The sequence below is a fragment of the Sprattus sprattus genome (assembly GCF_963457725.1).
Source record: "Sprattus sprattus genome assembly, chromosome: 5".
NCBI classification, from domain to species: domain Eukaryota; kingdom Metazoa; phylum Chordata; class Actinopteri; order Clupeiformes; family Clupeidae; genus Sprattus; species Sprattus sprattus.
Genome location: NC_137924.1, coordinates 11,355,838 through 11,383,622, shown reverse-complemented (window position 1 = coordinate 11,383,622; position 27,785 = coordinate 11,355,838). Strand labels below are relative to the sequence as shown.

The 27,785-nt window shown below is 40.9% G+C and overlaps 1 protein-coding gene across 1 annotated transcript; it reads right to left on the bottom strand.

The window, feature by feature from the left end:
* Positions 1-1,107: 1,107 nt before the first annotated feature.
* Positions 1,108-21,356, bottom strand: vwc2l (von Willebrand factor C domain containing 2 like; the record flags this gene model as incomplete). The annotated part of the gene is made up of 4 exons (XM_080838507.1): positions 1,108-1,250; positions 8,055-8,184; positions 14,108-14,194; positions 20,973-21,356. 4 exons carry the CDS (start codon positions 21,354-21,356, stop codon positions 1,108-1,110), a joined length of 744 nt encoding a protein of 247 aa, XP_080694633.1.
* Positions 21,357-27,785: the final 6,429 nt, after the last annotated feature.

Below are 27,785 nucleotides of genomic sequence, written 5' to 3'. Positions count from 1 at the left end.
GGAGACTTCCAAAAGAGATGCGCATTCCTTCCAGCCAAGTTTTTGTTTGTGCATGGCACGCCAAATTGTAAAGAGGGGTGGACTCCTACAATTGGCTCGGTCTGATAGAAATTAGCAAAAACTGCTGAGGTTTACAATAGCTGTAAGCTCTTCCTTTAACTGTCTTATTTACACTATCACCCCTCAATGCTCCCCTCCCTACCCGCCCTGCCTCACCTAATCCCCTCATCCCCTGCATTAAGTGCTTCAGACCGCCTTTGTTCTCTGATTTGTTCTTAACAAGCACTCTCCTCCAACCTCCCACAGGAGAACCAACATCTTAAATCAACCATGAAGTTCATATGGGCATAGACATTAATTTGACTCTCAAAAAAAAAAGTGTATCGATAATGAAAATGTTGACACATGACTACTATTTTCAATAAGTGCTACATATTCAGAGCCTCCTCCAAATCAAGGGGCACGAGTGGGTACAGTGACACAGTCTAGAGTGAAATGTGTGCTTCCTAACGATGGGAATGTGCAACTAAGAAACCAGGACACCTCACATGTTTTCCCTACCCAAACAGTGTAGCTCAATCTTGTTGAACAACAGTCAGATTTGAACTCTGGGAGATGTAGTACTTTCACCTCACCTTTCAGCACAGTTTTGACACTGAGAACAAGCAAATGAACTACAGAGAACGAATGAGCATCAATACGGCAGCTGTGATAAGGAGACAGATGTTTGAGTGAAATATACAAACATTGTGTGTATTAAGCAGCATAAGCAAGTCATAAAAATATGCCAGTAAGTATAACAGCAAAAAATTAAGTCTTTAGTGAAGCACACCACTTGGATTCATCCACGCTTTCAAATGATGGGTAGTGTTGTTTGTGTGCATGTGTGTGCGCGTCTCTTTCAGCTCATTCAGCAATCTGTGTGTAGACAAGAATTTGTGCACCTGCCAGTCAGTCAGTCAATCAAGTCTTTGCAAGGAGAGTTTCCCGTGTTGTGATGGAGCTGCCTCACGATCCATTCCCTCCTTCCCTCCCTTCCTCCCTCTCTCCCTTCCTCCCTCCTTCTCTCCCTCCGTCCTCTCCCCTGTGGTCCTGGGCTATTGTCTGTTACTGGCCGTTGAGGCACTCCCGGCGCAGGCACTGCGCAGGCTTCCACCAGTCCCCGCTGTGGCAGCGGCAGATGGTGCAGTCGTCCACCTTCACTTCAATGCCGGCCGGGATGATCGTTGTTCCAGCAAAGCAATTTGGACCTGTCACACAGGGGAGAAAAAAGGAAGAAGGAGACTGAGAAACGGAGAACGGAAAACTGACAGAGGAAGGGAGAAAGAGAGAGAAGAAAAGAAAGACCAACAAAAAAAAAGACAAAGGTGCTCTCGGGAGGCTCCTCTTGGAGGAGATGGCATGGGAGCGACAGGAAGAGGGACCCGGGGGAGTGGGAGCAGAGGAGCGGGATCTTTTCATGGGCATGCACCGATGGGCTTGTTTTTGCAACACTAAAGCTCTTTCTCCTTCCCTCCCTTCCCTCTCTCCCCTGACACAGAACACTTTGCATTCTAATGCGCTGCAAGCCGAGGACGCTGGCAAGTAGCCGCGCTGGCAAGTGCACTGGGCCCGAGCTCTGAATCGGCTTGCCGAGGCAGGAGGGAGCTGGTGTTATTCACACTAGTCTGCATGGGCACCTCCATTAAACTAAAACCCCTCTCCCCTAAACCGTCATCTCGGCAACTTTCAAAGCCAAACAGTTAAATTGTGTTTATGCATCAAAATAGACTGCTTTACTCTCTTGATGATCTTCTCAATATTGTTTCCAAATAATTCTCTTTGGTTGTTTTGTCATGAAATCAATACAGCTGGAGTGTGAGGACTGAGAGGGTGTTGCGTTGCTGGGAATCTTGATATCACAACATATCCATCCCATGACATGCACCCCTACAAAGAGTATGAACTGGATCTGAAAACATTACATCAATCCATATGTAATCTCCAGAAAGATAAGCATTTCACAAATGAGTTCAATTCAATTCAATTCAATTTTATTTTGTATTAATGAGTGCAGCCAGAAGACAGCTATGTACATGCATGCATTCGTTCATTCATTCATTCATTCAATCATTCATTGTATTCATTCAAAATTGCATTGTTATTATTGTTATATTGTGAAAGCCTGATGAAAGTGTATGATTATCAAAGAGCATTGTGCTTCTACTTAAGTAATCCACTCCATGGGTTTAGTTGTTCTTGCTTTGAGACAATGCTATCTGCATTATTAACTAGCTAGTCTTGAATACAAATAATGAATGATGCCAAGAAGAAACTTCTTAGAAAGGACACAAAGGATTTGAGATGAAATGAGATATTGCTCCCCTGATATGAACATCATCAACAACTACAGAAATCTGAAATGTATTTTCTTGCGTCTTTCTCTCTGTCCTGTTTTCCAGGAGGCCATTGTGAGCTTTGTGTATCAGAATTGCTGGTGCCAACATGCCACCCTTTGCTTCCGTGTCTCGTCCCACAGTGCCTCATTCTTATCTAGCCATTCTTCTGAGACCCTAGGGAGTCAGGTAACGGTAATTTACTTCCAAAATTGCTTCCAATTACCCGGATGAATCTGGTGATTGGTTCGTTTGTATGATTCAAGCACTTCGTCTTCCATCCTGAGGTCTTGGAACCCCTGATGTGTACTGCATTCGGACGCTGGTGTTCACACGTGTCGGTGGAATGCTTCCTCTTTTAATAATGCTTCATGGTGAATTAAACGAGCCATTTGTGATGCTCAAGCGAAAGCTGTTTAAATGCTGTACAGTGTTTGCATGATTTATAAGGTCTCTGATACAGAGCCTGCAAACAGTGTCATCCACTCTCTGCACCAGGTTATATTGTCACTCAGTAGTGTGACTGTATGCGTCTCACAACAAACTGAAGATAGTTTACACATGTATCCAACAGAGCTACATTAAACATTTAAAGGGGTTGTTGATGATAGGAGTAGAGTTTTATGTTCAGCAGATCCTTGGAACAGGTTCACTGTTGCCAGACATGGTTTACAATGCTGTGTGATTCTCTTTTATGTCGTACAAAGATGATTATGGGCTTTCATATCATGCACAACTGTTTCCATTTATGGTTCACTTTTTAAAAAGAAACAGATGTGGACATTTTAATTCGCCAGACATGTAATCAGATATAGATGTCGACTAATCAGGACAACATTTAGGTGAATCCGCATGAGCCGTCACAAGACTAACAAGTCAGACACTATTATGTCTTCCCTACAGTTAAAACAAAGAAAGCTGTAGTACGTTCTGTACTGGTCTTTTAACTGATCTGTGTATCTTTTGCATTGCATTGCGTGTTGATAATGCCCATTGCTCAACATTCTGTAGTTTACAGTCTGTGAATCTGCTTGTGAAGACACCAGATCATGTTGAGAGCATTTGATAGTCAGCTTCATTCGACACAGTGTGGGGAGAGACTAAACTATCTGCCCACTGGCATGATGTCCCGGGTTCTGAATTCAGACATTAAAAAGCAGCTGCCTCTTCTATTGGCCCATTAAATACATATATTTACAGGTTCCACACGTACAATTTCTGACTCACTCGTTTGGGGGAAAAGAGAGAGCTCACTTGGTGTAATAATACCATGACATTGAACAAATAGCATTTCCACAGACAATACAATTCATAATGCTTTCACATATTCCCATTTTACACAGTAACTCCTGTAAAAGGAGATATCAACATGTTGGTTATCCTGAGGGCTTTCATAGTTGTTTTTGAATCTCACACCCGAAGAGGGAATTGAGCTGAAACTGAAACATAATTAGCCCCCCAAATGTCTATTGAACATGCAGTTGACTCCAAATAACAAATAACAACATTAGGTGTGGTCTATAGCCTGAAGCTGTATGATTACTACTGACAGACAGCATCCCATATGCACAAGACATGCTGGAGAGAGCCTTAAATCAGTGACCATTGTGGACACTGCAAGGAGATGCCAAAGCTTACATTCAAGGGATAGATGCTTGGGGCAGGTGGCATGGCTTTTTGGAGACTAACAAGGAAGCCAGTAGCTGCATGATTGACATGAAAGCAAGGAAACATTATCCCTTTGCCGTGGGCAAACTGTTTTCCTAACAACTTTAGGACACTGGACACCTTTAAGTAATCCACCTGACACCTTAATTAGCTCATTATTTTTTAGAAAGAATGATTGAAACATTTTTGTAAAAAAAAAAATGTTTTATCTCTTATTGACTTTTGACTTTATTCCTTTGAAATGGTTCAATCTGAAGGGACCTGAATGATGAGTCTGTCAAGAAGGCAGACATTTGTAAACAGAGCTAGACAGAAGTTTAGCCGAGATATTTGCCCTTGCAATGCTTTGAGGAAAACATGACAGCTTGCGTGTCAGTGATGACTGACTTTGACTTGACATATAGCCTACTGTCAAGTCTCTATTTCTAAAAAGAGAAAGATGGAACAGATTTTGATTTCTGAGCGACTTAGCTGCTACCAAGGTTGCACAAGCTCAAGTACCTCTAACTTTACAGAAAAAAAAAACAGACAATGGTGCAGGTCACACGGGGTCCTCAAAACCCTCCTTTATTTAGACAACAGAGCAGTTAGTTTCCGTCTGGTAGGTGGGGTAATTGGGTCATAAACAGTCTCATTACCGGTGGATATGTCTTTAACCCAGCACGGATGAAATTATCCTGAATAAGCCTTGCAGGAACGATAATGGAATTCTCTTGAACAAGTCTGCTGGGCACAATGTGCTATCAGTGTGCCGTGGAAACAAAAAAGCTTTTAAAGCTCCTTCACTTGCACCAAAATCTCCTTGCACCAAGTGGTCTTTCTGCCAGACCCAACCAGGTCTCCGGGGGTTGGGCACGTCAACAGGCCCTCCAAAATGCCACCACCGCGAGGGTGTGAGTCTGCCCTGTCTGCCTGGATTAGTGTGCTCTCCAGCTGTAGGCAAGCACAAGGGGTAAGTGGTGTGTGTGTGTGTGTGTGTGTGTGTGTGTGTGTGGCGTGTGTGTGTGTGTGTGTGGTGTGTGTGTTTGTGTGTGTGTTTGGGTGTGTGTGTGTGTATGTGTGTGTGTGTGTGTGTGTGTGTGTGTGTGTGTGTGTGTGTGTGTGTGTGGTGTGTGTGTGTGCGTGCGTGCCTGTGTGTGTGGGTTGTGTGTGTGTGTGTGTGTGTGTGTGTGTGTGTGTGTGTGTGTGTGTGTGTGTGTGTGTGTGTGTGTGTGTGTGTGTGTGTGTGTGTGTGTGTTGGGAATAAGGGCCTGCAGGGCTCTGCATGCTACACCTCACAGCTCCTTTATGGCCTCTAATGGGGGATAACAGAATGTAGGTCAGGAGAAGACTCAAGGGCAATCAAGGGAAAGGTTTTTACAAATTCAGAAGTCCACAATAAGTGACTGAGATAAATGTATTTACTTATTTATTTATTTGCCTCTGCTGTGTGTGTCTCACAAGGACATGTTGTCATATGAGAATGTCTTTAAAATCAGGAGTGTGTTCATGAAATGTTTTGTGTGAAATTTGTTTCAGGATCCAGACATTTTTTTTTATAGAATATCAAGCAAATTCAGTAGGACACAGTGAGGCAGGAACATTTGTTTTTGTTGCTCTCAAATGTTCTCTTCGGGTGAATAATTAATACTCTGTGTTTGTAGCCAGAGGCCAAAACTCCACAGAGCGAACTCTGCATTTTTTTTTATTTTCACTTTTAGAGCGCTTGGAACAGCGCTGCCCACACAAGGCTGTCATGCAGTCATCGTAAGGCCACCATATAAGCATTCATTAAAGAACAGTGGTGAGACCTTTTTAAATATGTTTTGGCTTTACTCCAGCAATGGATGACATAAGTTTAGATGAGGACTTTTTTAGTTCATGAATGTTTAATGTTGTAATAACTCATTATATTTGTTTTCACTTGTACAAGTATTTGGTGCTTAAAGCAGCTTTAAGGAGTTTTCATCTGAAACTGGCAAGCTAATTACCGTATTTCCTCCAATAAAAAACAGTATTAAATTAAAAGCCCGGACTCAGATAATGGCTGGAGGGCAAGATTGACCCAAACAAATAAAGGTCGACACCCAAATACCCCCTACTTACCACGCTCTAACTTAACTAGCGGTGGTGCAAGCAAAAAAGAGAGTGCATGGTTTCAGGAAGTGTTGATTTTGTATTTACAGCATAAGGCAGAGGCCTGCCTCTAATACAAGCCTATTACCTTCCTCAGCTGTGGTAAATAAAGGTCTCGGCCACAATTTGAGGGAATACGGCACCTCAAATAAACGTCAAATAAACCTTGCAAAGCACCAACACAAGTTTGGCACTGGTTAAAAACTTGCTAGCATATTAACTGCCATTGTGCTGCTGTACGGCCCACCGAGCTACATACTTGTAACCTGACAACTCGTGGAAGAGACAGGTGTGTTTATCTGTCCTTCACATGACCACATATACCGTAATACCATCAACATCAATTGATACCATGATGATACCAGAACTTGTAGCCTATCATAACATACTTCAAAAGTGTTACATTCCTGCTTACCGTTGCTTTAATAGTTGTTGGGCTTTTGTCTTCACTTTAGTAGACAAAGGATTTTGTTCTGCTTGTTAAACCTTGTATTTGCAAGCGAATCTGTCTTGCGAATCTGATAATGAAACAGTCTGACAAGATTTCAAATGACTGGTACCCTAAGTACATCTAGCAGAGTTTTGTATTGACTTTATGTATAACACTTTCCAGGATCATAACAAAAACAATTAAGTCATGTCACTTTCAAGGCCCAATTTATGAGGCAGGTTGTATATTATGGCAGCTACTACAACAACCAGCCAACATATGAGTAGCACTTTAGTTTATGAGGTGGCCACAACCGTATTATACATAAAATATACTAAAGAAGGGGGTGATAATGTTTATATAACCAGTACTGTAACATTTATTGGGTAACGTCACTTACTCTAAATACGTTGGTAAATGCCAGAGGCAAAATTGGCTGATGTCAGTATATCTGCTTTCAGTGGGCTAAGCCAGTGGCTTGAGCTGTCATGTGCTATTATGAGGGTTTCCATAAGCAAGATAACGTGATGTGTGAAGGTTAGGTCAACATGGTATAATTTGATAATGACTGCCTTTGACATTTGTTACATCACAAACATGACACAGATATGTCAATCTTGTGGGGGTGTATCATAACATGATCATCAACCATGATCACCCCTGATGGGCCCCCAGCTGAAAGTAACACTTCAGTTCATTGGAGTCCTCCAATTTCACCATCACAGATCTATCAATCTAATATCTAACACCCATAAAGAGGCCTCTTATTCAAACTATACCCCACATACAACAAGGTCTGCCCAATGCCAAATGTATTGATTTAAGCATGCCTGGTTAAAGTCACACTCCCACAATGATTGCTTTGTTACGGCCTTCCAGTCACTATCCCCGCTCACGTCTTGCTCAATTACAGAGCCCTTGTCTAGCAGTGAAAGCAGGGGGACATTCTCTCCCCAAATCCAGCTGACTGTGTCATACGCCATGCCCTGACGCTGTGACGCATAAGCGGAAGCAATCGTAATCCTATACCTCTCACTTTGGAATGGGGCACTGCTGACAAGGACTTCAGGGCATGTTGAGGTAAAGGATTCCCTGTGGGGTAATTAATCCTAATCAGGATGTTAATCAATCAATCTTAATCAATGGGCCAATGTTGACTTAACAGTGCACCCACCAGGGAGCATAGAACTGTTAATCAAAGCTAGGTAAGACAATTTCAGTGATTCACAAGTGTTGTGCTTTATGATTCAGCCTCTGTCAAAAACCAGCAGATGTTCAGTTGGGTCTACGTGATGTTATGTGGCACAGGCACAAAGAGGTAATACTTCCATTCAGTTTCCTATGCGGGGTGGTTCTTCATTTGGCATTTCTCGAGTGCACTACCATTCATAAAAACCCAATTGACCTTCAACAGAAGACACTCTCACACAACGCCATTATGTGTACATCTCGGTGAGTCATCTTACCGTTTTTACAGATAGGGCAGCACTGCTCCGGCTCATAGACAGGATTGACACACTCAGGCACGGCACAATCAGCCACCACACAGTGCACCTCATTATTTGGTTCACAGCGACACCACTCACACGGCGAGGGCTGGAAAGAAGGGGAGAGAGAAGAGAGGGAAGGAAGGAATGTTACTGGAGAGTCAGGGAACAGCTCTGAAACACTACAGCTTTGCAGTAAGTGTGTGCTCTGCTCATGTTGTTCACCTTGCTCATCAGTGGATGATTAGTATTGAGTCATTTTTTTTTATTACAGGGAAAATGGCAAGCACAAGTCAGTACATCATGAGTAGTCTTTATGATAGTTTGGCGTATTGACATCTCTTGATATTTGGACATGAATCCAGTTTTGATCTGTATTCAAGTGAGAACAGATTTTCGAATGACTCAGTTGGACTTCATCTGAAGAAATGTTCAACTAACCACACAAATTATATATTCTGTCATTGGCTGCCTAACAACACGTAACTGGAGCCCTTCCTATGTCTATAGAAACAAATGTTTACCACTTCAGGAAGATCATTTTTGAGTCAAAGCAATCTTTGTGTGGATAGTGCACCCTATAATATTCTAAGATGATAACACACATCACATTCCTGTTATCTGTGTAATTGCCTACTGTATTTGCACAACAATGGGGGCATTTGCAGCATATATATGGTGATGCCTCACACCGAAGCTGCCTCAGCCACCTCACTCAGGCTGCTGGAGCATGGTTAGGTCCGATATAGAGTCATGCCATAGAGGTCCGTGCAGACATTTTTACATGAGATGTCAAGCAACCACCATAACTCATCCTGGATGTCCTGCGGCTTTATCGTATGGTCTGACATTTGGACATTATTCTTTATGTGATATCAGTACAATGCAGAGTGAGAGCGCTGTTCCATTCAGCCAGCCAATGTGAACGTGAGATGAAGGGAAAGTCGCATGCAGACACAGTCCACTGGGGCTCATAGTATCTGCTGAAATGGCACACATGATGAACCGGCCTACATACTAAGGAGTGAAAACACACAGATGATCCGTTCAAAGATGAATGATGCAAATCCAATATGAGTTTCTTTGTCCTGTGGCATTTGGCCATTGAAAAGCCACCCTGTCCTACAGTCCTGTAACCTTTATGGATCTGGGTGGCTTAAGCTCAACTTATTTGAAGAGCTGTTGACTCATGCATATGCATGGTGGCTCACGCTGGCGCTGGGGAGCATGATTCCTGAGGATGAAGGTCACGGGTTTTGGGCATCAGGGCGGTGGTGGGCATAGGGCAGGCTCCAGACAGGCAAGGAATTGGCCACGGCATTTAAACTCTGAATACAGTGTAATTGGCACACTGAACACTAATGATCCTCTCTGTTCACTGTCGATAAGAGCATCTCGCCCCAGTGGGGTTGGGGATTGTGAACTTGCCCATGAAAATCATCTTTAATTGCACTGGGTTCGTTGGCGAAGCAAAACAAGAGATTTTTTTGGGTAAAACTGGGCGATAAATGCAGCCGTGGGTAAATGTGGGATTTTGCTTCGGATTTAAATAGAATCTTTTGCTATAATAAGCAATTCAGATCAGTTAGACCATACACTAAATTATAGAACAGACTTGGTCTGAAGCTTGAGAAATAATGTAATCTGATATAGAATGCAGAAGTGAAAGCAAACATGAAGAATGTGCCCAGAGCATCTTAGTGGAAATGAGCTTGCTTGTATGCAAGTCAAAGACAGAGTATACCATAGTCCTGCCTTTTCTAGTCTCTGTTAAATAATAGCTGGGCACCATGTACACTTAGATATACCAGCTATGTCTAATCTCTGCTTCAGAGAGAAAAAGAATGAAATCCATCAAAAATGGCCCTCGGTATCCAGTTTGGAATAAACAGAGAACAGAAGATACGGAGAGTATACTGAGACGATATACTGAGAGTTTTTTTTTTCTTCAGATTTTTTGGTAGTGTTTCTGAGCCTTGACAACCTTAAGAATGCATCACAAACTTTGATTTTACTTAACACACTAGATAACCTACAACTTCTAATAACCTAGAACATTCTACGAGTTACATCCAAAGTTGAGTTGAACCAAACAACATGGTTAACGAACACCCTGCATGCCCGTTATGGAATCCTCTGCTCATGCACCCTTCATTCCATGCTCAGTCAAATACAAAACATATTATCAACATGTAAATGAATATGGTGTCTTGCTTACTTGAGTACTTCGGATGACAAGTGTTGATCCATTGCCAAATGTCTGGAGAAGTGATGCCTTGTAATAATGCTAAATACACAGCCGTTTCTAGTCTGTTGGGTTCTTTGAGGACAGGTTCATAATGCAGTTCTGTTTCTGTGGTCATCTTTAAGACTAATACCATTAAACATGCAAATATAAACCTCCCCTGATTGAGTGATGGCTTTTAAGAGCGTCTTCTACTTGGCCTCCTACACAGAGTGCAGTTTTCTCCAGACACTACAAGCTTGCCCGAGGTAACTGATCAAACCTGATAGTTATTCAAGGTCATGTTTCCATTCTGTACTTTTTTGTTCAGCACAGCTATCTCTGTAAGGTGAATCGATAGGTAAGCTTTTTCAAAGTGAATGTCTTGAAATTCTATGGCAAGACAATTATATGCAATCACTGCATGATAATGCATATCTTATATAGAACACACAAATGCAGCAAAGCATAAGATTAGTGATACACGTAACGATAACTAGAAGTTTTAATTTTCCTGTATGCAATGGCGGTAAACAAAAAACTATTTTCAAATGAGACATTAGGGGTCAAATTGGTTCTATATGACACCTAACAGTAGATTTAATTATTCAAAAACCTCCTATAACCCCTGGAGTAAATATCCAGTACCCAGGAGAAGGTTTAGCACCTAGACAGGCTGGAGTCAGGTGCTGCTCTGGCAGGGTACCAGGGCTGCACTCTGGGTCCTGGCATGATGCTTTTGGCTCCACAGAGGCAGGAAGGATGCACACAGTGGTGGAAGAAGCAGCTGCCATATACATCAACAAGGAGGTCTGACATACCAGCCCAATATGGCCGACATCTGAAAGCTGCTTTAGAGTGCATACATATCTGAATAACTCACTCTTGTCTTACTGTTGCTGTTGTAATACATTTAGCTTGACAATAACGCCAACTGACTCCCATTTATTGCATTCAGAACTGATACTACGCCATATAGACTACTCAACATGATCAGCTTCACAAAAATATCAGCAACATCACTTTTGATCAACCTCACATTTTTCTTAAATTCTCAAGATAAATGCATGACAATTTAACAGCATTAAAACTAAAGGATCTCTGTCTGTCTAATCAAAATGTGTTGGTAAAAGCATGCACAGCATAATGCTGTCAAAATCACATCCACATTATAATACTTCAACTGTACAATTCAATTGAATTAATTGTATTCCACTTTCTTTTATTTGAGTGCCTCTCCACTATTGTCAACAAACGCCAGTGTTCAATGAAACTACTCGAACTCTGCAAATATTGTGGGTGGGAGAGTCTGTTCCATTCTGTGGCAGGCACAGCAAAATAAAGACTAGAGGCGAAGACCCACTGAGGATTGCAAGTGCAAGGGTAGACCAGGCCAGTCAGGGGTGGGGGCAGGACGGGGCAGCTGGGTGTGAATCAGAACAACAAAGCAATTTGTCCATTTAGTTCAAATTCACCTGAGCACACTGAGAAAACCTGCTCAGAGCAGCAACATCACAGCTCCAGTTTACAAGATCTCTTTGGCCTACTTGTTTGCTTTTAATCAGTTTTTCAAATTAATATCGTGCTTTTCCCTCCCATAAATTGGATTGGAAAAAAATCTATTTAAGCCACTCATTTTAAAAGCCATTTAGAGCAATTTCCTCACATAGCTGTCGGTGGTGGATAACAGTTGCTAATTACAGAATGATCTACAAGGTACAGGCAGAAATCAAGAAATAGAGAGAGAGAAACAATAAAAATGATATTTCTATTGATTAACACGGGTTGTTATTCCTGATAGTATTGTTGCCAGTGCTAGGTCTTTTATGGCTTAAAGATCTGAAGTGTGATATTGGCAGATAACTAGCTATACATATGTGGAGAGCATAATTATGGGAGGCCATATAAGACATTATTCTCAGCTATACTCTCTCTCACTCACTATGAAACTCTCTCTCTTACTCACTATGAGTCTCTCTCTAACACACTATCAAACTATTTCAAAGTTTGGTGGTGTGTGAGACAGTTTGGTGTTGTGTGAGACAGTTTGGTAGCATCACAGTTTGGCAGTGTGTGAGAGAGTTTGATAGTGTGTGAGAGAGTTTGATCTTTGCAGTATTTCATTGGCTGGAAATACTGTCAGTACATTTTTCTATTTCATATTGGCTTACTCACAGAGTATGTAGGGACAGTTCAGATGTTGAATGTCCTAACATTTTTCTATTTCATATTGGCTTACTCACAGAGTATGCAGGGACAGTTCAGATGTTGAATGTCCTAACATTTTTCTATTTCATATTGGCTTACTCACAGAGTATGTAGGGACAGTTCAGATGTTGAATGTCCTAACATTTTTCTATTTCATATTGGCTTACTCACAGAGTATGCAGGGACAGTTCAGATGTTGAATGTCCTAACATTTTTCTATTTCATATTGGCTTACTCACAGAGTATGTAGGGACAGTTCAGATGTTGAATGTCCTAACCTAGCGTTGGGGAACTTTTTTTTTCTAAACTATTAGATTTTTTGTGGAAAAAAGAATGCTTCATCCGTTTATTTGTTTGTTTTTGTTTTGCAGGTCAGCTGTGTTGTTCAGGTTAAGGGAAATGAAGGCATGTTTATTTCACAATGCCTCACAATGTCTTACAGATACGCAGAGGCAGACAGATAGAATGAGATCAGACTGCATGGCTTTGGAGAAGAGTTTACGGGGAACTTGAAGAACACACAAGGACTATTTTTTTTCTTTTCAATTATTTCAAACTGCCAGGATCCAGGAAGAAGGGACTGTGAAAAAAAACGCCGGAGAGAATATTAATGTGTTTTTCTTCCATTCTAGCTGAAAATCAGCTTAGTTTGTCTCTGAGCGAGAAAGGTTTGATAGTGTGTGTGAGAGAGTTTGATAGTGTGTGAGAGAGTATAGTGGAGAATTACGACCTACATAGTCTTTCATTCATAATCACCTTTGCTCTTTTTTCTATCCTAGGACAGAACTGCTTTGGGGATACAATACCTCATAATTGTATGAAACAAAAATAGTTTACATTCATCATTTAAATTGTTCAATACTACATCTATCAATACTTTGCAAGTAGCATAAGTCTTTTGGGGGGAGTGTCTTATATCTTGGGTAAGACTGAGAAGTGATTCTGTGGTTCACAAAACGTTGTCGAACAAATGACTGTATACATTTCCTGGTACAACTGACCTGCCTTGTTCATTAAATAATCTACATCAATAAAATCTACAAATAAATCATCATGAATATTCATGAGGCCATGAATTGCATGACTCATTTCCACTTCATTTGAGATTATCTATTGTCATGCGTCCTGTTGACAGGAAACGGCTTGGTTACAACAAACAGCTGGGCAAACAGCATGTGATCCACCATCCACAGTTGGTAATATCTAAAGAGCTGTTCTTCACATAGTTATATAGTTATAGAACTGCCAATACAGTTCAACTGTAATATTCAAGTCATTACTAAATCTGTCTTAGAAGATTCTATCTTCTGCATTCTCTCTTCCTGTCTTCTCGTGCCTGTCCTTTTCACACTTTGGTGATAACAGAAGAGTCAGACAGGAAGGCACATGCTACGGAATTCTGGCTCCTGTGAGATAATGTTCCCTGTGAATAATCCTTATAGCCCCTAAATAATTGACAGATTGTGCATATTTCTGAGATCCCTCTACTGCTTTACCGCCTTGCCCTCCCCCCTCCCCCCCACTAGCGATGCTCCTGCGGATGGGACTGCATGGAGCTTGCACCTAAGCCTTAGCCTGTCCACCTGGGTTCTGAACTCACCCTATAGCTCCGACTCCTTGATTGCATCTGCCCAGAGGCTGGAGGCGTGGTGGCAGCAGCGGTCCCTTCCTCAGCAGGTGGGGAACCCTGTAGGTGAAACACCTACCAAGGGTGAGTGGCAAAGCTCTCAGAGCTGTCAGAACACAACAATGTCCCCCTGAGACTGATTGTTTTGTCTAGAGTGGAGAGGCTAGTTTGGGGTTAACAACAGAGAGCTTACTTTTCTTCACTCATTACCACAGACATCAAAGCAGAGGTCCTGGGAACTGAACAAAACCTACTACTACGGCATCTTTATGAGGTGGTTGTTAGACTTATTCCAAATAAGTAAAAGGAAACCAACCAAACCAACCAACCAACCACCAACCCCTCTCTTTGGGGTGCTGGCTGTATCTGTGCCATTGTTAACTTATTATTTCAAAGACACTTGGTCCACACACACGTCTAGTTATTTACAAATATAATGAAATGCCCTGATGCCTTTGTGAGCTAAGCAATGCAGCTGTATACCGTCTCATAGGATGCGAAGATTCTGATCTCTGTGGGGCTCCTCCCTTGCCTGCAGAGCCAAGGAAACGTAGACCTCGGCAGGAACTGCCACAGTGACAGCTGAGGAAATGCCAGCACAGCCCACACAAAAGGTTACCCTGTCGGCTTCTCTTAATTGGACTTGCTATCAAGAGCCTTGATGCCCTTTGATTTCCATGTACACAGCTGGTCACCATTTCTCACTCTTTCTGCCTCAAAAAGGTAAAAAAAAAAAAAAACATCAAACAGCTCAAATCCAGCATTCACTACACACAACTGATGACTAATGCCTCAATAATAAATGTGTCTTTCATTAATGCAGGGGGAAAGTGGTCAAAAATGGATAAACACCATTTTTAATTGCATCTCGCTGTGCTGGAAATTGTGTGACTGCCCTTTCAAGCTAACGGTCCTTACAGGGCCATCATTTAGGTTTGCAGTAGGATGTGAGAGTGGCAGGCATGATTGATCTATCATCATGACGGCAATGGTCAACACTGCTGACCAACCTTACAAAGGCTACATACAGTACATACAGCTTCCTTCAAGCCCAAGTGCACACAGTTTGTCACCTGTCATATCCAACACACACACTGTCAGTGTAAAGAAATATTCTGGTCTTTAATTCATCGGGGCATTGTGTTCATTAGGAAATCCAGTTCCAGCATAATCATAAGCCATTGAATATAACCATCAAGCCACATGAGAGTTTCTGTTAGTAATTAACAACACAAGTCTCCAAATCAAGTTTCCTGATTGGATTTTTCTTATTATGAATTTTGACAGCATCACATTGTGACATCTAGTTATTACTGGAATGATTACTGGTCCGATTGTTTGCAGGCCACTGTGGTGATGACTTACTTAGCAGGAATAAATTAATAACATGTCATATGAAAAAAATGAATGTGGTATTTTTCTGTACAGGATTCAGGGCACACACACACTCATACTGAGTTCACAGCGTTTCTGTCCACTTCAATGTGTGAAACCAACTTTGGTTGTTTATAGCTGTCTCATCATGGTCCTGTGTAATATTGACCAACATGCAATTGCTACGCCTTGCTTGTATTTTACCAGCTTTTGCCACTGCTAATGATTGACAAGGTGTTTACACTTCTGGTGGAAATTTTCGGTCTTGAACATCTGATTAACCTGACTTTATGTGGTCAGCCCAGGGCGCAGATAGCACTGGGGAGGGGAGGGACATGTCCCCCCCCAGATTCATAGTGACCCTGATCCGTCCCCACCACTCTCCCTACGTAAGGCGACGATTATCAGTAAATAACGTTTAAAATGTTAGTGTCCCCCCCAGTTCAAAAATCCCATCTGCACACCACTGAGTCAGCCATTATGACTGCTGTGAACACCACCGTGGATTTCACTGAATGATGTACATTAGCACTCAGTTGGCATAACTTCATTCTTTAACTTTAGATTTGAGGTTGGTTGGTTTTTAATTGCACGCTTCTCATCCATTCAGTTCACCGAAGATGTAACGAAAAATCATACTCTCAAAATGCAATGCCTGTCTGTTGCGTAGTGAATATTACATAGGCTTGCTGTATTGATATTTAATATATCATAAATTCTAACCATAAATTTTTTAAATGGTCAAATGGGGGTTAACTAAGCCAGGCACAACCAACCATAAGCATTGCCACTTCGACTCAGCGATTCTGAACTGGCTCTGTGGATTTCTGGATTTCATCCTATGTCCAATCAGAATAATCATAACATTCACGACTAATGAATTGCTACCTGCTGAGGTGTCGGCTGCACCGCCCGGATGGATAAATAGCATACATGATTACAGAGCCCATAATAGTATAACGGAGTCTTTGGCAGCATAGCCGAAATAAGCCTCAGAGACCTTTAGTCCACGATGCACACCACATGGCAACTGGCAGGAACGCAAGAGCTGTGGTTCTGTCTTGGTGTGATTGTATATATTAAGGTGAAAAAGAATAATCCAGTTATTCCAGAATAATCCATAATAATGTCAGAATAATCCAGAAGATGCATGGATGAACATGGACCACCAAAACTACAACAGAGCAGCACTCACACAAGCTTGAGATAATCCATCTTTCTTTCCTGAATCCTGATGCACTTCATTCTGCATGCCATAACCAAAATGGGATTAAAACGATGAGCAATGGATACTATCATACCTACATATTATTATTCAAAAGATTCACAGAGGCTCCACGTTTATAATATGCATATGAAATTAGATGGATAACATTTGACTTTTGGATGATGAGAGGTCTTTGTTTATATCCTCAGGACAGTACAAATTTCTGAGGTATCTTCACATTATGAGGTGACAGGCATCTGCCATTCAATTAGAATGCGAACATCAAATAGACAGACCTTTAAATAAAATGTCACATCCAGCATTAAGGCTGATCTAATAATACTTAAATTCAAAAATGCACGAATGACCAGAAATTCAATGAGGTCAAACATTTCAACTCAAAGACTGAAATGTCAAATCCTGAAATCATTGAACTGGGGTGGGTTTCCCAAAGCGTTCTTAACACTATGTCATTCATAAGTTATACCTTCAGCTATATCTTCATGTTTCAGGTTTTTTCCCCAGAACATCCTTAATTATCCTAGTAGATACGTCCTTAAGGTTGGTCTGGGGCAACTAAAACTGTACACATTTTAGTTTTAGTGTAAGTGTAAGTGTAAGTGTTAATTTTAGTGTTGCTGTAAGTGTGAATGTTAGTGTAAGTGTTAGTGTTAGTGTTAGTGTTACTGTAAGGGTTACTGTAAGTGTTAGTGTTAGTGTCTGGGTAAGTGTAAGTGGACGTATCCACTGACTACACTGTACTGCACATGCACTGCCATCTAAGACCAAGACAGGTGTTGCACTGAAACCCAATCATGGTCTCTAACAAACACTATATACTGCTTGAATATGAGTGTCTGTTGATAGCCACTGTTAAAGAGTTATAACCCATTTCAAAAATCAGATGAACTGATTAAAAACATGGCCTGTCATTCCCATAGGGTGATTGCAGACATTCTGCTGATTGATGCTCATTGTCAGGCCTCTTCTGTAATCTGTGGCACCTCTTGTTGGCTAGATGCAATTAAATGTCAAGGATGTACGCACACAATACAACGTTATCTGTCTGAAGCCGACAGCCTCCTCTGAAACAGCTGTAGTCTTTTTGTTCTTTCTCTGGCGCATGATTGATTGGCTTGCCTTCCTCATGAAATCAATATGAATAACCCAAATCTAAACCGAAATGAAAATGCAAGCTGATGCACAGAGAAATCAAATGGATTGCTTTGTCAGGTGGAATGTCTCCTCTAGGTTGACTCTAATCAAATTCTGCTTGATGTTGATTGATGGTGGATAAAGTGCAGCACTAGAACTCCACATCCCTAAAAGTAACTGAGAGGAATTTACGAGCCCAACGATAACTCTCTCTCACTCTAACATCTTGAGAAACCTTACAGTTGTATAAATTGTCCTTTCAAATTGCACAGCTAAATGTTATGGCTAAAGTGGGGATGTGGCCCTTCCACGTGGTCTTTGAGATATTTTATTTCTTGCCTCTTTTCTCGTTTTTTATTTTATTCTTACAGCGGTGGCTTTGTCACCAAATCTAATACAAAATGAATGCTGTTACTATGTGATAAACTGCTGGCAAATAATGTAATTAAGATGGTTAATTAATATTATTTAGTTGTTAATTTGCCATTAGGCTGGCTATGGGTGAAATAAGTTGAGTTACTACAGCTACCAGTTGCAAGGCTGCTATAAAGCAGTCTATTTCTCTGGTGGATTTAGTGCATTTCATCAGCTGCTTATATGGTGCGCTTGACTGGTCAGGGACATTGTGATGGGACTTTCTATGCAAAGTACTACATGTTGGCCTACCTAACCAATTATACTTGGTCCTATCACGTACAGCACTGTATATCTATTCAGCATTATATGGATATTAAGGTGGCTCAGCCTAGAACAAACAGGACATTCCAATTAATAACTAGTAACCTGTTCATATCCCATTCATATCATAATGAATGAAATGTGTAGGCTGGGATATCTGTTCATATGTTCCTGTATCCTAAAACCTTATTCCAAAAGGTTCTGAATAATTGTGCCAAAACCACAGCATTTCTGCAAACTTTCTGCAAAGACTTTGTGTCACATCACAGACATTTTTTAAACAGACATATGAAACATACAGGCATATGTTTCAATGCATGAAAGGATATCAATGTCTCATGTACAAGTGTTGTATACAACAACCTTGCCTTTGGCATCTAAACCCTAACACCATGCAATGCATGAAAAATATGCTGACTCTGATGCCTTTTCTAAATCTTAACAGACAGTTCTCTTGTTACAGTGCATGAAATGCCCTGTATTGTTATTCCTAGGCTTCTTATACTTCTTATTATTCTTTGTACCGACTTCTGCGATTAATTCAGCTCAAACCGCTTAACTTAGAAACTTCGTTCAAACTTTGTCAAGTTGGTCTTGTAAAGGACACTTATGCTATGTATTTTTCACTTTTCTAAACTTGTACTTTTTAAGATATTAAAGAAAAACGAATATAAATTTCTCCCATTGACTTACATTGGGCCATTATGACATAATAATAGGGTCTTTAAACTGGCTTGCACCTGTGCTTCACTGACACCTGCACCAAATCCAAGGAGCCTCTTCACTCTGTCCCTCTCAATTCAACTGTAACTAGGAACATTAAGACACCTTCCATTCTCTACTTTTTTTCTCTCCATCTCTCCATCTTTCTCTCTATCCCTCTCAGTCTACTTTCTCTCACACTCAATCTCTCTTCTTCACTCCATTTTTATCTCCTTTTTTCAATATTTTCACTCTCTCTGTATCTCTTTATCCAGAGCCACTCTTGTTCACTCTTTCATTCTTCCACTCTTCTTTCCTTCTTCCACTTTTCTTTCCTTTCTTCACTCTTCTTTCCTTTCTTCTTTCCTTCTTCCACTCTTCTTTCCTTCTTTCACTCTTCTTTCCTTCTTTCACTCTTCTTTCTTTTCTTCTTTCCTTCTTCCACTCTTCTTTCCTTTCTTCTTTAATTATTTCACTCTTCTTTCTTTTCTGCTTTCCTTCTTCCTCTCTTCTTTCCTTTCTTCACTCTTCTCTCTTTTCTTCTTTCCTTTCTTCTTTCCTTCTTCCACCCTTCTCTCCTTTCTTCACTCTTCTTTCTTTTCTTCTTTCCATCTTCCACTCTTCTTTCCTTTCTTATTTCCTTCTTTCACTCTTCTTTCTTTTCTTCTTCCTTTCTTAACTTTTGCATTTCATGCACTGGTATTTCCTTCAGGAAATGCATTTTCTAGTTTAATTCTGCATTTGACATGCATTGACATGCATTTCTTTGCATTGTATTGCATCTATGCAGTTCTTTAACCACTGAGCTAACTAAACTGAGACGCTGCATATCGCCACAACCTGGTCATATTTGTGAAGCATCTGGCTATAAAAACACTTCCATATTTGATCAGGTTTTTGTGAAATAGTCACTTGGTTCTGTTCAATCTTCACAAGAAAAGTTCATACAGATCTTGTAACTAAACCATCTTTGATAAAAAAAGAGTTACATTATTGGTGATTCATTATTTATCACGCTCCACTCCAAATTCACACCTTAACCAGTGATACTACTGGCAGTTTAACACATTGGGTAATGTTGTGATGGTCTCATGTGATAAGCAGGTGCATGGCTGGTACTGCATGAGTTGTTGATCAGATGGTTGCTCCATCAGTCTCCGTTGGCAACCGAACTGTGCCATGTAAACAACATTACTCATGCTGAGAACATGACTGTAGGTGCCTTATGCACTGTACACAAGCAAAACACAACTAGTTCTGTGAGGCTTGTGCCCAAGAGATTGATCAAACGTAAACCTGAAAATGTGTAGTATGAAACAACAGTGAGAGCCATCCGTATATGTAAGTATGTTCCAGTATTTTTTTTTTATTTTACATCTACAGATTTCTTCTAAACCAGACACATTGCTTGGATGAATGGTGATGACAAGGCCAGTTGTCTTAAAGGTGGGAGGAGATTGTAGCTGATGAAAATGATCTCATAGAGTACATCTGCGGCACTACAGACCTTTAAGCTTTATATTCATTTATATCCGTCAGCATTATACAGGCCTACTCTGCTACTAGACAGCAGGGTTTTTCATATCATAAACATAGTGTTCTATAGAATACATTGACGTGATGTGTAGAAGTAATTCAAGTTCAACTGCGTGAACTTCCTGCAATTAGGACTGGAAAAAGCTTTAGGAAACACCGAATAGTACTAAAATGATCGAATCCTACCTTAAACTCCTCAAGGATTTTGTAAGTCTTCCCACGGTATTCACAAAAGTTTTTGACCTCCTTGCACTCGGGGCAACATCCGTTGTGCATCACCTTAGTGCACTTTGGGTGTATCTTGGGACATTCGGGTTGATCGCAAACTGGCCCATCCTCTGTACACATGCACGGACAGTTCGAGTGTCCTGGGAAGAAACGCTCCCCGAGTTTGTACACAAAGCCACTGTCATCCACGCAGCCTTTCCCTCTGTAGTCATCAAAGATCTCGTTGTTGATCGTTTGCTCGGCCTCGTCCGCGGCGTAGTCCTCGGGACTGATGGAGGCTGGGATGGCGGCGGCGTTTAGGGCGAGGAGGACGACGCAAGTCGTGGGAAAAAGAGGGCCCATCCTTCGCCGCGGCAGTCCTGTCACATTCAAAGATAAGTGTTAAGGACTTTTACTGTGCCCCTTCGGGCGCGGGCAGCGGAAATCCTTCGAATAAGGGTGATAGTACAATCAACAGGCCAGAGTAATGCAACCATTGGTGTTCGATATCTTAAAAATAACATTTGTGGACGAGTCTCTTTGAGATCTGGGATGACTGACATCCATATAAGGACTATCTAAAGATAAAACAGTGTACGCCTAATACGGTCAGTTTAGTTAAGGGTTAGTGAAAATGCATGGAAACAATATAGGCTACAGCTACACTTACTCTAGGAAAATGTACACATTGGGGTTTAAGCCTCTGACTCTAACTTCAGGTATTGCCTTTATTTTTCATGACGAAAATAAGCACTGCACAGTCAGATTTCCCTGATATCCTCAAGCAAAGGTGGAATTGCCCTCTTGATTATGCAGCAGTCTACCTTCGCTTCGAGACTAACCCACCAATTATAGTAATAGGTAAAGACAATTATAGGCTATCCGTTTATGGGGCAAGGTTTTATGGTTAATTAAGATTACTAAAAGACTGTATTTGTTCTTCTTGTGGATGAGCACAAGTTCAACCAACACGAATAACGGGACCAACAGGTAGCTCGTTTCATAGTTTGTGTTTCATTTTCTTTTTTAGAACGAACGGTAGACCAGGGGCTCCGTGAACAAATCCGCAGCTCTCTGTGCTTCTAACCCAACAAACACGGACAGCCTTCGGCTTATGACATCTTTTCCGACTCATTAAGAACTGCGCAATGGGCTTTAATCCAAATGCATTGCCTCTCGGGAAGGTTCAGAAATGTACCATCAGAACGATTTACTGGCAAAAAAAAAACCCAACATTTCCTTCACCCCACTATCCGAGGGAGCTATTTGAGAGGCGTTTGTGCAGCATTGACGCCGTATAATAAGTGTGCATATGTCAGTCACCCTCTGTCCCAGACACTATGAAGGTGATACACTAAACGTTTCTTCCTACTACAAGGGGTTTGTCCACTTGAGTATATAAACAATCGCAATTAATTTGAACTGTGGAATACCCTACGTGTCTTATTATATTACAAGAAAATGTGAGATTAAAGTGACTTCGGACTTACCGCGTTGAAATATCTGGTTCCACTTTGTTGAGTCGATTTCAAGCAAACCCACCTCGCACAATAACGATTAAAAACTCTTTATGCCACCATTTCCCGATTAAGGCTTTTTTCACTCGATTCAGAAACGATCCTTTCCTAGTTTTGTGCAAAGAAAAACTAAACAGCAAGCCTTTTTCTCCCTCGATGTTTAGAAGGCAGCACATACGAGATGTCCCCCATGTACATATTTACATGAGTCATTTTGATCCTTTAGATAGCATACAAAGATAAATCGTCACAGATCTTTCATATAGCTGAGAAAGGACAAGACATTAGCTTTCAGTGACTGTACTTCCTCTTTTGTCTGGACTGTTCACAAGTCATTCGCCGTGTTGAGTGGCATTTCAGTCAACTTCCAAATACTGCAGGTGTATGGGCAAACGCCTTTCGATTCCGTAGCATACATCCATCCACGACCGATAAAAACACGATTTTCCAAGCTGCCAACTTTAAGCCGACTGGTATGTGTTCGACATGATACCAAAGCATCCCGATTCCGTTGCACAACCATAAGTTTAGCTTGTGCTGAAAATATGGTACCTTTCAAATTCTCTCATGCTCCTATCTAGATAAAGAAAAATCACCATCCAACATACAAGAACACGAGTGTACTGGAGAAATAGGAATCCCTGGTTGCGACATCAGACGATCCTGCAGGAAACACAGCAGCGTTTCTTATGTGCACACACATCCACATCCGAACTCCCCAAGTTCAGAACCTTGGACAGCGCTATGCTGTGCACAATGGCTGTTCAGGGGAGCAATCAATCCTATTCGTACTAATGGGTGGGTTTCCCGATAACGGTGTCTCTTAACGTTTTACGATATACGGTATACCTTACTAAAGTTGTCTACTTTTCTACACGTGTTTTTAAAACCATCTCTTAAGAGTTCCCCGAAGAGAAACCTTCCTATAGTTCAGCTTTAGAGGCTCAATCCATGTTGTGATATTGCCATTCACGTAGGTTTGAGCATGCGTGAGATGTGTATGATGGGCATGATTCATTCTGGAACGCAGATGAGCATTATCAGAACATCAACAATAAATATTATGTCAAAATAAAGAAAAAGTTCCCAAATAAAACAACTGTCAGATAGATGTTTCTCATAGATTTTTATTCACAAAGGATTCAGAATTAACGGCCAATATTTTTTTTTACCTAAGAGTGGTCCAGGGTCTTCCTAACGCTGTTTTTCCCAGAACGTTTGTCTGGACCACTCTTTCCAGAAACAGTTTCCAGTTATAACAAACGTTTTCAAGCTTACAAATGTGGTTTAAGTGTCTGACTGCAATGTGTTGTGCTGCATTTTGTGCTTCATTAAAGAAAAAAATTCCTTGAGCCTATAATGAATCTATGAGTAGGATAATATACAGCAGTCTTTATCTGGGAACTATTAAATGTTGACTTTTAGTCTTTACTATTTTTTGTTGATGTTCTTTTTAAATGATGATCACCTGCGCTCCAATCTGAGTCATGTCCATCAAACTCATCTCACGCATGCTCATACCTACGTGAATGACAATAATCGATGCCAGAAACAAGGGGTGCTTCAGAGGGTAGGCAAGACTCCTTTCTTGCATTCGTAGAACAAACAGTTGAAACAGTCTAGCTAGTGTGCATCATTGAAAAGGTCCCGCCTTCAAATTCCTTTCTTAATTGTCTTAACAAAGGCCTCAGTCCTTGGTAGAATTTGAAGGATCCTAGATAGCAGAACATTCCTTTAGCAGGATTCGATGACATAGCATCCTTGAAACGCAGCTGTCAAGGATCCCTCCTTGACTTTGAGAAACATCCATGGATTCAGCCTCTTAAGGGAGGTGGGCCACTATTTATTGACGTGGATACGTACCAAATAGTCGTAAATACACAGTGAATGGCATATTTGGCCATTTTAAACTCATAAAATGCCATTCAGTCGTATTATTTAGTTTACAGCTCAAAAACATTTTTAGAGTGCACTTACACTTTAAGGTACAGTTAAGGTATAACCAAGGCTATGAAACCTTAACGCACTTGTTCTGCTCTAGAGTAGTACCCTAGCTACTTAACCAACGCTGTCCATGTAAACAGTGCTGCTAAGATAACATCAATTTGGGAATGTCGGGTGATGCCACAGCTGCCTTTTGAACCTAATAGGACTTACATGCTAACTAACTTAGAGGCAGATAAACTGCACATCTAACTATTCTAACAAAAACTAAACTAAACCTTCACACACACACACACACACACACATACACACACCCACACACACACACACAATGATAATTATTAAAACATTATAATATTACACTGCATTCATATTTGTTTGTTGCATGACATCAACATATTAGGCATATTAGGCATACCTAAGACATCCAACATAAGCCTGTTCAACTGCCACTTGCAATTTTCTACAGTGAAAGGCATGCTGCCTGAGCAAGAAAGCTTTGGGGTGTCCTTGAAGAAGGAATTTGATTGAGGAAGAGGTTGGGAAAGATAGTGAGAAGATACGTTTTCTAGATCAATATAGGTGTCAGGATCCTGCTCGGTCTATTTTATGTTTGCCTGTTTTGTCTCGTGTTTCTTGTGTGTGTTGTTTGCCTTGTGTTTCCCTGTGTTTGTTCTTACATGTGCTTTTTGTGTTTTTGTTATGCCATGTGTTGTCTGTTTTGTCCTAAGACTCCGCCCCCACCTGCCCTCTGTCACTTCCTGGATTCCCCTGTCACCAATTACCACACCTGTCCGTTAATCAGTTCAGTATTCATTGTCTTGATTAGTTTCTCCTGCCACTTGTTTGCTCCCCACCAATTACATGTCTCCTCTCCTGTATTTAAGTTCAGTCTCCCCATTGTTTCATGTCGGATCGTCGCCTATGTCTGTCAGAAAGACTCTGCCTGTTACCTGTTATCTGGAGTGTAACCGTTCTGCCTGTTGGAAGATAAGTCTTTTGCTTTTTGTGTTTGTTCCCTCTGCCCTGCCTGCTCGGTATTTTTGGATTTTTATGAATTTGCATTTTTGGATCTTTTGTGTTTTGATTTTTGAACCCTTTTTGGTAACCTGTTGTGGACAAATAAACACAAGTTTTTGCCAGTAATTTCGGTCTGCTATTGGGTCTCTTTTCCCCCCTACGGAACCTAACAATAGGCCTGTAGCTGTGTTTGACACAGCACAAGTAGTGTTGGCTATATGTTCATTAGCCTACTCCATTAATTGTTACACTTCCACCAACTAATGAACTAGGCCTAGGCCCTACCCATGCCCCTTATGCTACAGTATGCCCCTGCCCCTTTAAAAAAAGAGGCAAAAAGATATGCATTGACCAATGGAATCAATGTCTCATTTAATTACTTTGCCAATTATGTGTCCATAGTTTAATCAGATTTCTTGTAGCTTAAAATACCTCAATTAAAATAAAGATAAAAAGTCATTGATTAAATTGAAATATATTATGGACGAAAATGTACCGTTGCAGTAACATTCGCAAATGTATTGTTCGTTGTAATTTCTCTGTATGTCCTGCTGGTGACCCCAGTGAGAAGTCCCTGTTAAGGAGCTGTTAGCCGTCAACAACTACTCTGGAGCACACGCAAATCTGAGCATGAGCATTTTTGACGTAGGCCTACTACTTAAGTTATGATACTTTCGGGGTACGCTCCGAAGAAGATGATTCGTAAGCCCGATTCTCCAAACTATCTAGGCTTACGATTCTTTTGTGAAATCCGGCTCTGGCCTACTGTAGATAGATAGAACCATCGACTGTATATCGAGTCATTGGATAGGAGAGAAAGCACTTAACCTCTGGACGGCAAACAATTCTAGCTTTGCGGTGTGGCAAAAAGTGTATTTTCATTTCACAGAGAAACTGGATTAATAATGCAACATCCCGCCTACCTCAATGGTGTTTGTGAGACGGAATATCTGAAAGCATTTCTGTGTTAAGAACCATGTTGTGTTCACATAATGACAAATTACATAAGTGTATAACAACTACTGATAAAACCAAAAAATCAGGGAGATAATCAGACACTAGATGGTTGTACAGTTCCCAGCCCATAGGGGCCACTGCCTTCATGTATTTTCATGCAAGATGAGACGACGAGGACGAATGAGGTGCAACCAAGGAGTAAGAAACAGATTATGTGATTCTCCTGTGATACTCCTGTGATACTCCTGTGATACTCCTGTGATACTCCTGTGATACTCCTGTGATACTCATGTGATACTCATGTGATACTCCTGTGATACTCCTGTGATACTCCTGTGATACTCATGTGATACTCCTGTGATACTCCTGTGATACTCCTGTGATACTCATGTGATACTCCTGTGATACTCCTGAGATACTCATGTGATACTCCTGAGATACTCCTGTGATACTCCTGTGATACTCCTGTGATACTCATGTGATACTCATGTGATATTCCTGTGATACTCCTGTGATTCTCCTGTGATATTCCTGTGATACTCATGTGATACTCCTGTGATACTCCTGTGATACTCATGTGATACTCCTGTGATACTCCTGAGATACTCCTTTACACATTTGTTTATGGGCATGCCATCAGATACCTGTTATCATCTATATGAAACATTTCCATGAGATGATTTGATATGAATACAGTATATTTGTCTCATCTAGGTGTATTTCCTATAATGATAACAAAGTAACAATGACTTGTTGGCTTGTTGGCTTTGTCTGTACACAATGTGATTATATAAATTAAATGTAAATGTATTATACAGCATCACCTTCACAAAGGGAAGTGTTGTATGGGTATGGAGGGGACCTTAGATCATGACCACTGTAATACACACCTTTAATCTGTATGGCCTTGTCATTGGAAATTGAAAATATTGCTGCTTTAATTTGCTTAGGGCCTGTTTAATTACCTTAAGCTTTTATTACCTTAAGCTCGTTTTCTGCCTCGGTGAAATCTTCAATTTTTTCTATAGTTATTGATAAAGCAGTAGGAACAGGATTTGTGACCTCATAAACTGGGAGCAGTACAAATCAACAGGTGTAAATGATCCTTTATGGCTGTGTGCCTACACAGTGCTGATATCAAGGTGGAAATTTACTTAAAATGGTAACAGCTTCTTGTACTAATGCCTCTCACGTAGGAAAGTGAATCAATAAAAGCCATCTGAGAGAGCTGCGCTCACAAATGAGAATTCTCAGTATTGGGCTTCCTGTCCCTGAAGACACATTAGGACACAGGGAAGGTGAAAGAAATGGTTTCACCACCTCTTGCCTGCAAACCAGTTTGTATACGCTTTAG